This window comes from Prionailurus bengalensis, chromosome E4 (genome assembly GCF_016509475.1).
Source record: "Prionailurus bengalensis isolate Pbe53 chromosome E4, Fcat_Pben_1.1_paternal_pri, whole genome shotgun sequence".
Lineage (NCBI taxonomy): Eukaryota > Metazoa > Chordata > Mammalia > Carnivora > Felidae > Prionailurus > Prionailurus bengalensis.
The window spans coordinates 50,472,367-50,490,198 of record NC_057360.1 but is presented as its reverse complement, the minus strand read 5'-3'; the positions used below and the strand labels follow the sequence as shown (position 1 = coordinate 50,490,198).

General features: G+C 36.2%; 1 protein-coding gene across 1 annotated transcript in view; it reads right to left on the bottom strand.

The window, feature by feature from the left end:
* Nucleotides 1–3,971: 3,971 nt before the first annotated feature.
* Nucleotides 3,972–17,832, bottom strand: part of BRINP3 (BMP/retinoic acid inducible neural specific 3) — a 423,267-nt gene continuing 409,406 nt past the window's right edge. The window contains exon 8 of the mRNA XM_043569197.1: nucleotides 3,972–5,351. Coding sequence (XP_043425132.1) covers nucleotides 4,235–5,351 — 1,117 coding nt within the window. The 3' untranslated portion in view covers nucleotides 3,972–4,234. The remainder of the gene's footprint in view (nucleotides 5,352–17,832) is intronic.

Here is a 17,832-nt window from a genome sequence, read left to right as displayed (position 1 = left end):
TTTCAAGTGCATCGATTTGAGAGACCTATGTGTAGGTTTTTAAAACCTTAAGCAAAGTCTATTCCTTAAAATTAAGTTGTGTGTTCTACCAGGTTTCCAAAATTTCAACTTTCCTTTCAGTTGAATTTCTATATTTTGTAAGTTCCATTTTAGCAAATACACATAGTTTTATTTTGTTCTCAAATTGTTGTAAATGGTGAATAAATTTTAGGTCTGTTTATACAAAGGGGTCATCAATATCCTCATAAAAAGAATAGGGGGCTCATTCACAAAGAAGAAACATAAACTATTAGAGAGCAGTACCTGGTCCTGGTTCCTCCAAAATATTTTTTCCTATTTTGACAAGAGTCACCAAAAAAAGGAGAGAGAAAATTAATTTTCTTGCATTATTTAAATGCAGTTAGAGAAGGCCATTAGCTACATTAGTTTATTTTTTATTTATTTTTTTTCTGACACTGATCGTTCGACTATTGATGCAACTTGCTAAAACTCAATTTGACAGAAATTCCAGGGATAAGGAGGCAAGTCAAATTAAGATAGTCATCAAAATAACTATAGCACTAAGAGATGTTTCTGGAGGAAATGTATTCTCAGTAAGTTTCTGATTTTCAGAATTTCAAGTTTCAGAAAATTTATTAAATTCAATTACAGTAAAACCTTGGACTGTGAGTACCTTGTTCTGCAAGTGTTCCACAAAACGAGCATACATTTCTAATACATTTTAACTTGATAAAAGAGCAGTGTCTTGCAATATGAGTAGTACCTGATGCTGAGTGCCACATGATCACAGCTGAGCCAATGGTTCTTGAAATTTGCTTTAATATACAGGTGCTTTGGATTACAAGCATGTTTCTGGAACAAATTATGCTTGCAAACCAAGGTTTTATTTTAGTCCTTAATTTAGAGACCTAAAGTAGAAATACTGAAAAAGAAATAAAATATCCCATCGTTTATTTTCACTTTATTGTTATTTTTTTTCAGTTTACTTACTTATTGTGAGGGAGAAATAGCACGAGTGGGGTAGGGGCGAGGGAGAGAGAGAGAGAGAGAGAGAGAGAGAGAGAGAGAGAGAGAATTCCAAGCAGGCTCCATGCTGTCAGTGCATAGACCGATGCAGGACTTGAACTCACAAACCATTAGAACATGACCTGAGACAAGATCAAGAGTCAGATGCTCAACCTACTAAGCTACCCAGGCACCCCACCCACCTTTTAAGATATGCTGTTGCATATACACCTCCTGATATTTTGCTCTGGATAAGATTTTGACAATAAAGCTATATTTATTTTTTTTTCAAATTCCTAAAGTAATAATGAGCAAAAATGTTGCATATAAGTTAATTCAGGAAAAATGAAATGTTTACAGGCTATTTCCCCATACACTGGCAAACACATTTTGTATTAAACTAGATTATATTTTCTATTGCTTACTGGACACTCTCTAATAGCTGGTAACACATGAGAAATAGAAATATAAAAATGTATGCTGATTATTTATCCCTTAACTCTGTAAAGCACTCTAGAATTTGCTTGATGTGTTTACTTATAGTGTATATGTTACCTGAGATAAAACATTCAGAGAAATGCATTCATATCACTTTTCCACCTTGAGGGGGAAAGCTGACTCAGAGATATAAAGAATTCACTGACAGTGTTACCAAGACTGTTGGAACTAAGATAATTTGATCATATCCAATGGGACTTTTGTGCCAACTCATACCAGACACAAGAAGTCCCAGGACTTAGCCTAGTTATGTACTTTCTTACCTGTGATTCTAGAATCTTCTCTCACCTGAGCCAGCTACGTCAGAGTGAGCTGAGCCATAAGTCACATTACTGACAAATTTCCTTATGTTCCAAGGAGTGATTGCTGTTCAGAGTCAATTGGTGACCATGCATGTTGCTTGGTGGTTTCTAGGTCACAGAGGCCAGATATCTGGGCCTCCAAGACTCTTCTGGAAAAAGTCCTAGTGGCAGTTCTTGACTTTACAGTGAATATATTTTGAAACACTTTGTTTATATTTGATAAGATTGGTCATTCTGTAGATGATTGATGAGGGATGATAAATTCTTGTTTTATTTAATTGTTCAAATGTACTCTGAAAGTATGTGTTTTATAATGACTTAGACCTCAATTTTGTGAGTGATTCTTATTTTGCCATAAGTCTTTGCATATAATGGGATTAAATACAGAAATAAGATGATTCATTTAAAGCTCAGTGATGCACTGAAAAGAAGATAGATTCATTCCAAAAGAGTCTATCTTGGAGTCTTGGTCTTTCAACTTCTTGGTTTGTGATCTTGAGGAATTTGACTAACAACACTGAGCCTGTTTTTTTGTTGTTTGTTTTTTTCTACCAAGAAAATGGGTATAATAATCCATAACCTAGTGGTTTTGTCAGAATTAAATGAAGATAATGTCTGCTATGATACCAGAAATAGAGCATTTAATAGGTGTGTATTTTTTTTATTCAATAGCAGAAAAAATTAGGTGAAAAATGAAAGATAACCAGCTACTCAGATAACAATGGGTGGAAAAACACAAAAAACTTCATTGCTGTTCTGCCATCTTGGCTCCTCCTCAGTGGGTGGAAAAACAATGTCTTGCCTATGGTAAGTTAAATAAGCATTTGCTGTCTGAGCTGTTGTCTAAAATGCTTTGGAACCAAAAACAAACAGCCCAAGAATCTAGAATGTCTGTGTAATGTTTTTGTCATCAGTCTTATCTTTTTCATTCATGTCATAGGTTCCTTTCTCTATCCTGAGAAATACTCCATGAAATCAACAGGAAAGCTGGCCTGAACAGTGTTTCAATTATAAGAAATGTGTGTAGGGCACATGGGTGACTCAGTCAGTTAAGCAACTGACTTTGGCTCAGGTCATGATCTCACAGTTCATAGTTCAATTCCCTCGTTGGGCTATGTGCTGACAGCTCAGAGCCTGGAGCCTGCTTAGGATTCTGTGTATCCATCTCTCTGTGCCTCCCCCATTCGTGTTCTCACTTTCTCTCTTAAAAATAAATGAATGTTAAGAGAAAAAATTTAAAAAAAGAAATATTTACAAAATATTTAGACAAGTGCTGAGTGACAAATGTCATAACCACACTACAGATACAGCTATATGTCTAAACAAAAATTCAATTTAAATTTCTAGAAAAAAGTACAAATTATATATCTAATATTATATCATGTGTAATATGGGAGGTCAAATTAAATTTCAAGCCAAAACTCTGAATGAAAATCAGTTTTATATTGAAGGAGTTTAGTCTTCAAAATATACTTTAGTAATAGCAGTTTCTCTGGGAGAAAAACAAAATGTCTATTTACATTTGAATTACTTATTTGCTTCTTTATTTTATACCAACACATTACAACTTGTGAATTCTAGAAATGTTATTTTACTGACTTTGGTAAAGTGCTGGAATAACTAGGGTTTTCAGTACTTGAAATGAAAATGATTATTCAGAGTATGCTGATTATGGGTTATTAGAATTTAGAAAGAAAAGCAAGACCACTGCAAGTTGCTAAGGAAATAAAGGGTTTACTTTCTCCATGAGCTTCTAATCACACTGACTCTTCTTTATGTTTGCCAGAATGTTCTCATATTTAGTTGGGAAATAGTCTATCTGTTTATTTTAATAATGATGGTGTCTCTAGGAATGATTTATAAGCACAGGTAATAAAGGTACCACTGCCATTCTGCTGTCGACCATGACAATACAACTGAATACTAAACACTCTACCTAGTTGGGTTCTCTCTAAAGGCTATTGAAGGGGACCTTCAAATGTTAAAAAACTCTTGGTGAATTTTCCCCAGGTTCTAACAAGCTACATCAAAATAAAACTCATTTCATGGAAAAAAGGAATCCCACAGCACTTCTTTTTAATAACTGTTCAGCTACAAAATTTTATTGGTATCTTTTTATGTTCCCTCTAGAGGATGTAATGCACAAAAGCATTGCCACGGAACATATAAAATTACAAATGAAATTTATTGTAAAAAGTAGAATGTCTTCTAGACTGGTGTCAGTATTTATTTCATTCATAAACCAAAACTGCAGTATAATATATTCATTGTCAGCAAGTTCATGTGTGTAAATTGCCATCCAATGTTATTGACTGATATAAGACAGATATTGAAAAGACAATTTAAATGTACTCTTCCAAACATAAACTGTTCCACAAAAGCACTGTAAAAACTCCTTCAAGATTTTGGGTTGTGCTTGACATTTATGGTTAACTACATAATTTGGTCGTGTCATAATCCACCGTGTTTGGCAATTTGGCATTAAACGCCTGCAGAGCAGATTGGATCCTCACCACCTCACTGGTAGACAGCTTGAGTCTATGACGAAGCAAGCAAGAGAAAAGATCTAGACGACGCTGACCAGGTGGGGAGAGTTTATTTACACGGTCTCTTATCTCTAGAAGTTGCAAAAGTGCTGAGTCCTGGGATCCCTGAGTATAGGGGTAGTCCAGCTGCAAAATCAAGTCCCGAATTGCTTCAGGGTCAAAGTGCATGCTGTAACCAAACACTTGAATGTTATTGATTTTCATATAACCCAGGTTCCGGGAAGGGTCAATGAATTCCAGAGGTTCGTAGTAAATGCTCTCATTGCCATTGGGGCCGTTTGACTTGATGCGACTCCTCAGGTAGATGTGCACTGTCTCAAAAAATGTCTTCCACTTGTTCCCCAGAGTCAGCGACCAGTTATAACACTGCAGTGGGAGGTCCAGCTTAGTCCGCTCCCAGTCTGGAAAGCTGTTTTCATTCACAGGCATAAACCAGCTCTCTGAGTGGCTGCCTCCGAAGGGATTGACGTAAACAGCCAACACTGGCTCCAGGGTGCTGTTTTTAGTTAAGCAAATCTGTAAGGAGAGACCCAAGATCATGTGGACCAGACTTGACTTGTACTTGTTGCTCTTCAAGGTGAGGAGCATCCGCTTGCGCCAGGAGGGGTCGAACCAACTATTGAGGCGCATGTCGTTGCTGATAAAAATGGCATGGACTTCTATTCGTCTGTCCGTTTTCTGCAACAGGTATTTCATCTCGAGGTCCTGCAGGTCGGTCTCGAAGCCGATGTAGTGATCGGTGGACTCGGCGACCTCCGGCTTGCAGAGCCCCTGGCTCAGCATGTAGCCGGTGTTGCAGGTGCCGCAGCGGGTGCGGTTGTCCGGGGCGCAGGTCAGGCAGGCCGAAGCGTCGCCCACCGTGCAGGGCAGGAACGCGGTGCACACCACCTGGTCGTTCGGACACGTGCACGAGTGCGTCTCTTCCGAAAAGCTGCCCAGGAGGCCGTTCTCGTTGCAGTAGAGAAAAGACTGGATGCGAGTGAGCCAGTAGGTTGAGGTTCTAGAAACACAAAACAGCACGGCTCCGTGTAAATACAAAGACATGTTCTTTGTGTACCGCAACAAAGTTAACCTTAGCTCTGAAAGCTTTATCGTTTCTTCAGGTTATTTCCAGTTACTTAACTGAGGTAAAAGAGCTATACGGCTTATGATTGAAAACGATACATATTTATATAACATTTATATATGTTATATATATTTATACTGTATAATTGTTTCCATTCTTCACTGCACAAGATTAGATCTAGAGTAGCCCACGGGATACCTTCCAATGATTGCATGCCATTTCACTAGGGTACTCAGAGGCTGACTGCGAACATAATTGGGTCGGTTATTGTTTTGAAATGCTATCCAGCAACAGGAAATAAAAGTGATATTATCGTAAAATATCTACAGTAGAATTACAGCATATACATGAGGACGGCTCATTCATTCACTCTTAGCTTCATAAAGCACTGATGTGGTAGGCAGCTAAATAGAAAGTAAAATAAAAATGAAAGGAAAATAAACAACTCTAAAATGTCAATGTATTTAAATCCCGGGGTGTTATCAACATTGACAGAACAAGTACCCACTGAGAGGGAAAATATTATTAAAACGTGTTTGGCTTTATTCTTACAGGCTGCTTAACAATATTGTTGAAAATATCTCGTTAAAACCAACTACAAGTTGTTTTAATAAGAGTTAAGTGTGCCAGTTTGACGTGTTTGATTAGAATCATTAACATTTTTTTCTTCGTGATGCAAATGTCAGATTTTGCTTTTCCCTGTTTTCCCACATTATTCAAACTCTTTTGGTGTGTTTAAAATCTCAGTAAAATAACGAAGTGAAATGTGTGGCCCTGTCACCAGATAATTCTTTGTTTTTATCATGCTGCTATCTCACACTAGCCATATGATTAGGGACAAGTTGAAGGGCGTCTATAACCTGTCGTTCTCTCACGTGAAGAGTGGGAATAGTGATGTCTCCCATATTGCATTCTTGGGAAAAATAGGCTCAGACGGTATGCTTGTGTTTAGAATATTGCACAGTGTATCTATCTTTAATATTCTTATGCTTTTCTGGTGTTCGTTATTTAGTACCTATGAGATTTTCAGCGAAATCTGTTACACTCGATCCTTTATACCTGTATGCTGCTGCTGTTTAAAGAATTTGTTTATGGAGACGATTGGTAAAGCACGGGTATTAATCTGTGCAAATAATCAATAAAACAATCTATTAAGATACTCAGAACAATATTTGAGCTATTTATATTACATAGTCATTTTTGGTCCCTGCCCAGCCTCCCCTTGCTATGCAACACTTACTTTTTTTAAGTGAGTTTTTCTTTGTTTTCCCAAATAAATTAAATGACTCCTTTCTTCCCTCTGATAACACTTACTTCTTTTTTTCATGGTACCTTTTTTTTTTAATTTAAAATTTTATATTACTGGTACCTACTTGTCCGTACTCTATTTCCTCTGTCAACTATAGTAACCAGCTTGCCAGAACCCTGTAGGCCTATTTATCAGTATACAGCACGGTACCAGGTAGCATGCTAGGAGATCACAGCCCGTTAATGTTTACGGAATCTTAAGTCAAATGCACAGATGAATGAAAAGACATTTTCTTCGTAAGTGTAATTTTGAGTGAAATTTAAAGCTCTAAAAAGAACATTTAATTCAATTGTAAAGACCCGGCTAGGAAGTGGAGTTACACAACATACACTTTGACATTTCCACAATTAAATATATGAAAAGCCTTTCTTTTCCAGCTTTACTAAATGAAACTGTTTGCTATAGAACCAGAAGAAAAGAAGAAAAATAAATAAACCAAACTCAACCAAAGCATAAGACATTGTCCTCTTAATTATTTCTCACACTGAAAAACACTGACAGGAAAACTGAACCTATTAAATTCACTTTGAACTTTCTCTAGATAATTTAAAAACAAGTTCTCAGAAAAAAAAAAATCTCCCAGGAGTACACGCAAGAGTTGTGAATGATGTGAGGCTCTTTGGCACTTCATGAGTCAGACATCTATATATGATGCTTCTTGTTTTCTTCCCACAGAAGAAATGTGCAAAAAGCCTCCTTTTGTGGTTTATGAAATAACTTGATTTATTTCTGTATTCAGTCTAGATACATAGAAATTATTACTAATTTTTAATATGTAGTTACTGATACATATATTTCATCAATTTTCTCTTTCACAGGCCATTAATGTCTCGCCCTATTGACTTCTCTCTATCTCTTTCTTCTTCTTTCTTCTCTCCCTTTTCCTTCCTCCCTCCCTCCTGTCTGTCTCTCTCTCCTTCCTTCCTTCTTTCCTTCCCTTCCTCCTTCCTTTCTCTCTCTCTCTGTCTTCTGTAACTCTACTTTTGCCTTTCTAATATAAAGAATATAAAATATATATCCTATCTGGATTGGAAATTATATTTTCCTCCCTGAAACCAAAGCATAAATTCCCTTAGCCAATTCATCTTTCACTGTAAGCTCTAATCATGTTTCCAAATCATAAGGACAAACAAACAAACAAAAAAACGAAATAAATGGACCTTAAGGCTAAAGACAGAGCTCACAAAACTAGGGCACTGTAGAAAGAAGCATTTGGACACTTTAGAAAAGCAATGGCTTTTTCAGCTTTCAATCTCCTCCAATCCTTTTCACATCCCCACAGATGCATTACTGAAGGAATGTGTTTCGGCTTTGCGGGTTTCAGCTTGTCATGTATGAATATTGATAACTTGGCACGCTGTCAAAGCTCCCGTACCCTGGAATGGAAGAGTTAGCATGTGGATTTTCTTCTTTTTTGCTTGTCCTTTCTCCCCTACTACCTACCTTTTGACTATTTTACTTTATTTCACAAGTAGGGAATAGATTTTTAAAGGAAAAAATAATCCTGGCAAAATCTAGGCTAAACAAGAAGCCAGAAATAAAGAGAGAAACCTACCCTGGATTTTTCACTTACCCAAAAAACCACGTACCTTTATTTTTCCCAGCAAAGTAAAATTTAACTGCTTTTTCTTTACTTTAAACAATTTTAAATTGGAATTTAATATATTTAATTTATATATTTAATATAAATATAAATTTTAAATTTATTTTAAGTGAGTTTAATGGTTAAATTTATAAATTAATGTAATTAATGTAAAATAAATGAAAAGTAGGCTGTATCGAGTATTTTTTTAAACACTGTTTAAAAAATACCTAAATGTTTCAGCAAAAGAGTACCAATTTTTTGTTTTTTTTAAGTCTGGTATACAGCTTTTGTTCACACAAGCTATCTGGTGTCACTAGGGTTAAGGATAGAGGTTGCGATGTCAGAAGATGGGCTACTGGCAGGCAGGTCTTTTGCTACTCTTTGTCAAGCATGTGGTGTTGTGTATGACATCTACTTAATTGCACTTCAATAAATATTTACTAATACAGGAAGTAAGAAAGGAAAGGAGAAAGGAGGAAGTAGAGTAAGGAGGGAGGGAAAGACAAGTTAAAGTGAAACAACTATGGATTATGGAAGAACAGAAGACAGAAATAGTAGAAGACAGCATTGGGGCACCTGGGTAGCTCAGTCAGTTAAGTCTCTTACTCTTGATTTCAGCTCAGGTCAACATCCCGGGGTCGTGAGATCAAGCCCCATATAGGGCTCTGCACTGAGTGTGGAGCCTTCTTAAGATTCTGTGTCTGCTTCTCTCTCTGCCCCTCAACCCACTCCCTTGTTCTCTTAAAAAAAAAAAATGAAAGACAACATTTAAAAAAGCCATTGACATGATAACTACTATGATATATAGCATTTCAGGAAGGGGAGGAACTCCTTATCTATCAGGAACAGAGTTTGCATTTTGAAAATAATTTCTACAAAGCTTTTATGGGATAGTATTAAAAAGAAAAAACTGCCTTCCAAAATTAAGTGAAAATGTAAAATTTAAGTTAAAAGCCTATAGCATGTTTATATTTGAGGAATCCTGTGACATCCTAATTTGAGAACTTTAGACAGCCATTTAACCAGTTTTCCCTGTTTGACATGTGATGTTCCCTGTGTATTTAAGATCTGCTCTTCTCCACAGGATACATGTTATCTGAAACTGGAAGATGGATACCTCATTCTGGGGCCAGAGTTTACCTGGTGACCTGGGACGGGTCTTAATCTTAAGCAGAAGCTCAAAAAAAACACTGGTTCAAAGTTTGGTTCTGTGTGACCCTGGCCTGGGGACTGCAGATAACTGTCTGAACCTTCATGCTTTAATGTGTGACTGCACTTGCCAGCCTTTGACCAGGGTGAAATGATGTAACATATATACCCCATCATCACTGTGTCGCACACAGTAGCTGCTCATAATAAAACAGTATGAATGAAATGCTTATATCTTTTGAATGATAGTAAGTGTGATTGATGAAACAGATTCCTGGGCCTCACTCCAGAGATACTATAAGAATTTCTAGGAACAGGGCCCGGGAATATGCAATCCCAGAGGACATTATGTACACGTAGGCTGTAAGAAAATTAACAACCCAAATATCTACAAGGGGCTCTTTAAAAAGAAGCTAGCCATCAGCATGTAAGAATATGTCCAAAGGGGGCACCTGGGTGCACAGTCAGTTGAGCGTCCAACTTCCACTCAGGTCATGATCTTGTGGTTCGTGAGTTCAAGTCCCACATTGGGCTCACTGCTGTCAGCCTGTAGGTGCAGAGCCTGCTTTGGATGCTCTGGCCCCTCTCTCTGCCCCTTCCTCACTTGCGCTCTCCCCAAAAGAGGTAAGTATTAACAAACTGTGCCCAAAAAGGTAGAGAAAAGTTAAGATTTCTGTGGAGAAGAGTCACCAGCAAATGACTTTGAATTTACATGTATGTGGGGCTTGTGGCCACCATATACACTAAAATTTGCCATGTGCATTCACTGAAGACAAAGCAAATACTAAATCCTGCCTTAATAAATGAATTCTACTATGTTACAGTAATATTAATTATTTAGTGAATATCTCCCATGTCATGGGCCAGCTACTTTGTATTCATTATTGAAAATCCTTCACAGTTGCTTCTAAAGGTTAACCTCATTTTAATATTTAAAAAATACTGAGGTTCGTAGTTTCAATGACTTTCTCCATTACACATCTATTAACTATTACAATGAAGACAAACTCAGAGAAGCAAATTCAAATACTATTTTTTAAATGTTGTTGAAAGTGTTCCATGGGATAGCAAGAAAAAGTGCTTAATAAATGACTTTACAGAAAGTATCTATGTTTTGCTATAGGCAGACAGCATCAAAAATAAAATAACTTTTAATTATGATATAAAGTTTAGGTTTTTGAGTCACACAACACTATATCGGCTTCAATCGCTTCTGGGGAGCCAACTATCAACTTTGAACCCTGTTTCACTTACCTCATATGTAAATTGGGAATAAAATATAGGTAGTTGTAAAAATTAAAGCACAATTTCAAAAGTACTTAAGAGTGTCTATGCACAGAATAAATGGAAAATAAATGTAAATGCTTAGTCCTATTATCGCTGTTATTACTAGTGTTATCTTTTAAAGAAATGTCGCTGTATACAGTTCCTTTAATACAAATCCTTTTTTCCTCCAGAAAACTGAAGATTTTATTTCTTCTATGACAATTCATGCATCACATGCATATTACACTGTATGTCTGTGTTTCACCTTTATCAAAATAGACCTAGTTATTGATACCACAATTAAGACTGTATTTAAAAGTACATGTACAGCCTCTTTGTGACAGTTTTGAAACTCTAAACCATGCGTAAAGGCAATATTGCTCAAGTTCAGGACATATATTCTGATGTATAATGGTTTGCACTGAGGTATTAGAACATATGTTGATACAAAAACAATTACCTCCTCTCACGGTTAAATCCTCTCTGAGCACTAATAATCTTATTTCAAAGGTCTCTTATTTCAACCTTCTAATCTTTTATTGCTCTCCAAATCTGTGCAATATGGATCCAAATCTTAAAACCTAAACAATATAATTTCAGCATCTTTTTGAAGTTCAATATCAGTTTTTTGCATAGAGAATTTTGTTTTAGCCTTCATAGATTTGTGTTTCTCAGACTCTAATACCTTAAACTAAATATGAATTTGGTATTAAGCACCCACGGCTATTTAAACAGTCGTAAGCTGATTATTAGCTCAGTCACAGGCAGGTAATAACCAAATAATATTCTGTCACTCGCCGTCTTCCGTTTCTGTTGTTCTGGCCATCTCAGCCTTGGCAATGGGGCCTGGGGCTCATGTTGACGCCTCCTCCAACACATAATAGTAGTTTCACTCTTGGAAACAAGTTTACACCCCAAGAAAAAGAATGTCATTTTCAAAAAGTCCCCAAGGAAGCATCTATATACTATGTGGGTATATCGATATATATCTAGAGACCTATGGACACATATATACACACATTTTAATTTATTAATGTAAACTGTAGTATCTACTAATAATTTGGCTTGCAGAAGGACAACAAAGAAGTGAGTGGAACAGTTGTAGGTGTTTGCTGTATTCTAAAGAAATTATTAGCTGATAAGTAACATTCATTGAGGATTTATCAGAAATACAATACATTAACAGGCGTTATTTATTTACTCCTCGTGATTCTCAATACTCACATTAAGGATGCTTACTGCCCCAATTTGTAGATAAGGGCATGCCTTTTAAATTTTTTTTTTCAACGTTTATTTATTTTTGGGACAGAGAAAGACAGAGCATGAATAGGGGAGGGGCAGAGAGAGGGAGACACAGAATCGGAAACAGGCTCCAGGCTCCGAGCCATCAGCCCAGAGCCTGACGCGGGGCTCGAACTCACGGACCGCGAGATCGTGACCTGGCTGAAGTCGGACGCTTAACCGACTGCGCCACCCAGGCGCCCCAAGGGCATGCCTTTTAAAGCTTAAATAACTTAAACCTGCCCCAAGTCCAACAGCCAGTAAGTGATAGAACTGAAAACACATCCCTGGTCTTTATTACTCCCAGTGATTTTGTTTTTGATATGACATCAAAAGCACAAGCAACAAAAGCAAAAATTAATGCATGGGACAACATCAAACTAAAAGGTTTCAGTCCAACTAATTTGTAATTCATTTGGTTGAATGGTGTACAGAGACCAATCTGCTTACTTCTTAGAGAGCGACTGAAACACTTTGTCCCCAAAGATGCTGCATTTGATACTATAGTTCAAAAAACATCAATAAATATGTTTTTCTTTTACTTGTGACATAAAATATGAAAAGAAACAGGTCATCATTCAGGGTGTGAAATGTGAAGCACATGGAAACGAACACAATTATGTTATTATAAATAAAGAGAAGATATTACCAAAAGAACCCCAATATTTTCCTCATTAGGGTTCACATTCCATTTTCTTCCAAAGATTACCAAAAATTGGAATACCTCGCTCATTAAATCACATTAGATACTAAGTTAAAAAGATTTAAAAAGTGGGGCTCCTGGGTGGCTGAGTCGGTTGAGCATCTGACTTTGGCTCAGGTTGCGATTTCAAGGTCTGTGAGTTCAAGCCCCGCATCAGGCTCTGTGCTGACAGCCCAGAGCCTGGAGCCTGTTTCGGATTCTGTGTATTCCTCTCTCTCTGCCCCTCCCCCACTCACGTTCTGTCTTTCTCTCAAAAATAAATAAACATAAATTTTTTTTAAAAAAAAAAGGTTTAAAAAGCATTTATTATGTGCAAGTTCAGCTATTAAAAGTGGTTAGTGTAATTGATGAACATTGACACAAATGCAATTATTTCACAAAGATGGGGAAATCTAGCTTCTCCTAAGTGCACCCAAGATGTCCTGGTTTTCATCCATTATGATGCCCTTAACACTAAGTCATTATTACCAAATAATTTATGTCTGCCATTATACTACACATTCTGTGAAGAAAAATATATATTTGCTTACTTCACCATAACATGCTAAATCAATTTATGATGTCTATGCTTAAATTCCCCCATTAAAACCTTCTAAACCTTTATTGGTCTTAAAATTGTGCATTATGGATCTAAATTTGAAAATCTAAATAATATAATTTAGGAATTTAAAATAAAATACTTATAAAGAGACCACTCCATTTCATACTTCACAGATGTGTTCATCTCTGATCCTAATACTTCAAATTTAATATAACTTTTACATGAGTGAATAAATTAGTGAACAAGAGAGTAAGTTGAAAGAGCAAATTTAAGACTAAATTGGAAATGTCCATTGTACTTTTTTGTTAATATTTCATATGTTTTCTTGATATCCAGTAAGTGATGAACCTTTAAAAAATGTCTTATTTTTATTATATCTAGTTTTTAAATATTTATTTTTTAAAGTTTATTTATTTTGAGAGAAAGAGACAGAGAGAGAGAGAGACAGAGAGAGAGAGAGAGAGCATGAGCAGGGGAGAGGTAAAGAGAAAGGGAGATAATACCAAGCAGGCTCTACAGCCAGTGGAGTCCCATAGGGGGCTCAATCCCACAACCGTGAGTTCATGATCTGAGCTGATATCAAGAGCTGAACGCTTAACTGACTGAGCCACCCAGGCACCATAATATCTTTTTTTTTTTTTTAAAGTATGGTTCATGACCAATTTCTTACCAACTTAGAGAACATCAATAAAATGTTCTCTACTAACTTTACCATTTAAATGATTTAAAATACTTTAACATTTTTTTCCTAAAACTAATAGCATACTATTTACATTTAAGGCATATTTTTCAATTAAGTAAACAAAATATAATTTTCCCAAATCTGGTGTCCATCTATTCTTATACCCATGAACACAATTATGACATGAACTGTCTATGATATACCTGTGTTTGTCTGGGGAGCATCCTTCCAAGTAGAATGTCTCTGAACTTACCATTTTCTTCTCTCTTAATACAACAATCACTCTTATCTGCAATGGTGGATATCAGCTTAACCCTTTGTGCCCCAAGTAAAACAAGAACCTGGTTTTTAGAAGCCCTGCACCTGCTCTTTTGGTCATTTTATTACATTTGTGTACTAGCAAACTACCCTTAAAATTGATCTATTTTTAATTGCATGACACCCCAATTTTTTTCATATATACTATGTGTTTTGCCTAATTTTGAATCCCTTTACGAACTGACAACACTTAACTTTCATTGTTCAGTTCAATATATCCTCCATTTAGGCTGCTCCTGTTTCCTTCCCTAAATATATGATTCGCGATTTCAACTACATTGAATTTTCTTGTTTTAGAATTGAATGTCCTTTCTCCTCTGCTTAACCAGCTCAAGATGCAAATTGGACCATTTTTACTCTAAACAGTCTGTTTTGGACAATCTAATTAACTACAACTTAATTCTTTGAACAAATGTATCAGTTATCTATATTACTGTATTTGTAATTAAACCATGTATAAACATATATTGTGGTTTAATAGATTCTTATATCATTTCAACTGAAGTATACTATTTATGATAATATCTGTAATTTTCTACATGTCAGTTTTCTCTTTTTTATTTTTAATGTTTATTTCTTTTTGAGAGAGTAAGTGGGAAAGGGAGAGAGAGAGAGGGAGACACAGAATCTGAAGCAGACTCCAGGCTCTGAGCTGTCGGCACAGAGGCCATTGTGGGGCTCGAGTCCACCAACCATGAGATCACGACATGAGCTGAAGTCAGACGCCTAACTGACTGAGCCACGCAGGCACCCCTACATGTTAGTTTTCTTAATTGGAATATAAGCTCCTCAGAAAAAAGAAAATGCATATTCATTGGAATTCCAGAGACCAATAAAATGCCTTCCTGACCCTCCCAAACCAAACTGCTAAATCAAAATTGAATTATGGACTTAAGTCTGTGGAAAAACTCCTCAACACAAAATGGCAAGTAATTCTGGCAATAATTATTTTTAATGCATTTATGATATGGAAAGTAAGATGCAGTAAACTTCAGAGGCTGAAACTGAAATAAAGAACAATATGAAGGAAGATGTACATTTGCCTGATCTGTATCAAAGACAAAGTCTGGTACACTTGAAAGGCAAGAAGTTGAATTAGGGATCCACTATGTTTGGAAAGACAGACACTATGGATTTAGAGTCAGATTAAAAAACAACAAAAGCAATAGCAATAAACATCTAGTGAAGGAAGAGAGACAAATGAGTGCTTGCCCTCACCTTATTGTTAATAGAAGGGAAAAATGCACAATCTCTACATTCAAAAACACAAAATAATTATTTTTTTTATTTTTAAAATTTTATTTATTGTTATTATTATTACTATTATTATTTATTTTAGAGAGAGAGTGAGCAGGGGACAGGGCCTGGAGGAGAGAGAGAATCTTAAACAGGCACCACGTTCAGTGCAGAGGCCAGCATGGGCCTCTCTCCCAAGACCGTGGGATCATCACCTGAGCCGAAGTCAAGAGTCTGTTGCTCAACTGACTGAGCCACCCAGGTGTCCCCTCGTACCTGTATTTTCAGCTCTTTGTTTCCACTTGGCAAGAACTTAACCCTGATTATCTCGATAATACAGGACAAGAAACTGGCAAAATCATGTTTTTATGTACCACACGAAGAAATTTGAAAATCTGAAAGCACTATAGTTATAATTTATAAGACATCAGTATTACATATATTATTTATGCTTCTCAAATTATTGAACAACTATGAGTAGTATAAGAATGACATTGATTCTATAATGTGAATACCAGTGCTGTACTCTAACTACAAAGCTGAAAAGGTTTCATTGAATTTATGGCAATTATAAATGTGATATTGCAGAGGATTATTTTCAGACTGCTAATTTAATTATTAATCTGTACTACGGAGACAAGATAGATATGAAGTAATTTTGAAAAAAAAAAAAAAAGATTATCTCCTAACTCAGAAATTGGAACAAAAGAATGTAACTTCAGACTAAGTAATTGCATTTGCATATGTTTAATACTATTTATCTAAATAAAGAGGATGGAAACATGAGGACAAAGAAAGCTGGGGATTCAGTATAGTGATATTTAGCAATGTTTGTCTAGCATTATCTGAGCATGAGGTTGCCCTGACAGAACGGTGAGTGGACTCAGACCTCTTGGTAAATTAGCATTTGTGACCTTAATGTATCTAGATATCAAAATGTAATGCCATTAGGAAAGAAAGTCAATCAACTAAATCACTTGCTCTTATTCCATGATCACTAAGAACTTTTATGATAATAATTTGGATTCCCATGTAAGTTTCTTAAAGGAACAAATCTGACTGACCAAATTATAGAAGATTTATAAGTTATATAACAGCTAGGACAGCAAATAACAATGTAGCCTTCTGGATTGTATGTTATTCTTTAAGAATTTTGTTGACTGGACTATGATCCCCAAACTGGTCATCTTTAAGGTGTTAATGTAAATGGCTATTCTGGAGCTTTATGGTTGTCAGAAAGTAGACCATTGGGGGAGGGGGTGGGAAACACCAAAAAAATCGCCTTCCAGAGTTCTGTTATCCATCAAAACTGTCTCAGAGTCAAATGCTCAGGGCCGTGGCTTTATATGAACATTGCCTACTGTTGGAGATAAAATACTATACTCTGAACCATAGATATAGTTAATGATTATACCACAATCTCAGAAAAAAATGGGTGCTTATGCCCCTAAAATGTCACCTTTTATAGGAATAAGGAAATATTGTGGTTTGTGTGTGAATGTGTTAAATGTTGCAAAATTTATACAATGATGTAGGGAATAACTATTTTAAAAAGTTGGTTTACTTAGCTTGCTAATATAACAATAACCTGTGGCCCTATTTCACATAATTTGGTTCATCAGAAAGAAAAGTATGCAGGTATTACAATGGACCAAATGTGTATATGCACTCAAATTTTATATGTTGAAACCCATTTCTCAATGGATAGTATTAGGAGTTAGGAACTTTGGGAGGTAATTTGATAATGAGGATACAGCCATCATCCATGGAATTAGTGCCCTTAGAAAAGGGATCCTAAACAGCTGTCTCACCTTGTTTCCATCATGTGAGGACACAGTGAGGAGATGGCCATCTATGAAGGAGGAAGTGACCCCACACTAGACACCAAGTCTTTCAGTGCCTTGATCTTGGTCTTCTAGCCTCCAGAGCTATTTGACATTTCATTGTGCGAGTCACCTAGTCTATGGTAATTTTGTTATAGCAGCCCAAATTGACTAAGACAGGTATTATCTCCTAATTTTTCTACCAACTTAATATCACATTTAAGTCTGTGGAAAAGAAACGTGGAGCAAATGACTGTTTAGAAAACAGAAGCAACTCAGTAAGTCTAGCCTTCCCCGGCCTCATTATTTTCCAAATGAGACTACAGAAAATGATGAATTACCTCAAATGACCATTCCACATCTATTCAGAAAACAAATAGTAGAGCAATCACTTTAATCCTTGGGTTCTCAAGCAGACTTACATTATGTAGAACATCGCTTTTTTCCTCAGCGCACAAGACGTTCCATTAACCAAAATATCATCTGATAGGGAAAAAAATGAGTCACTCTGGAGGATATCAG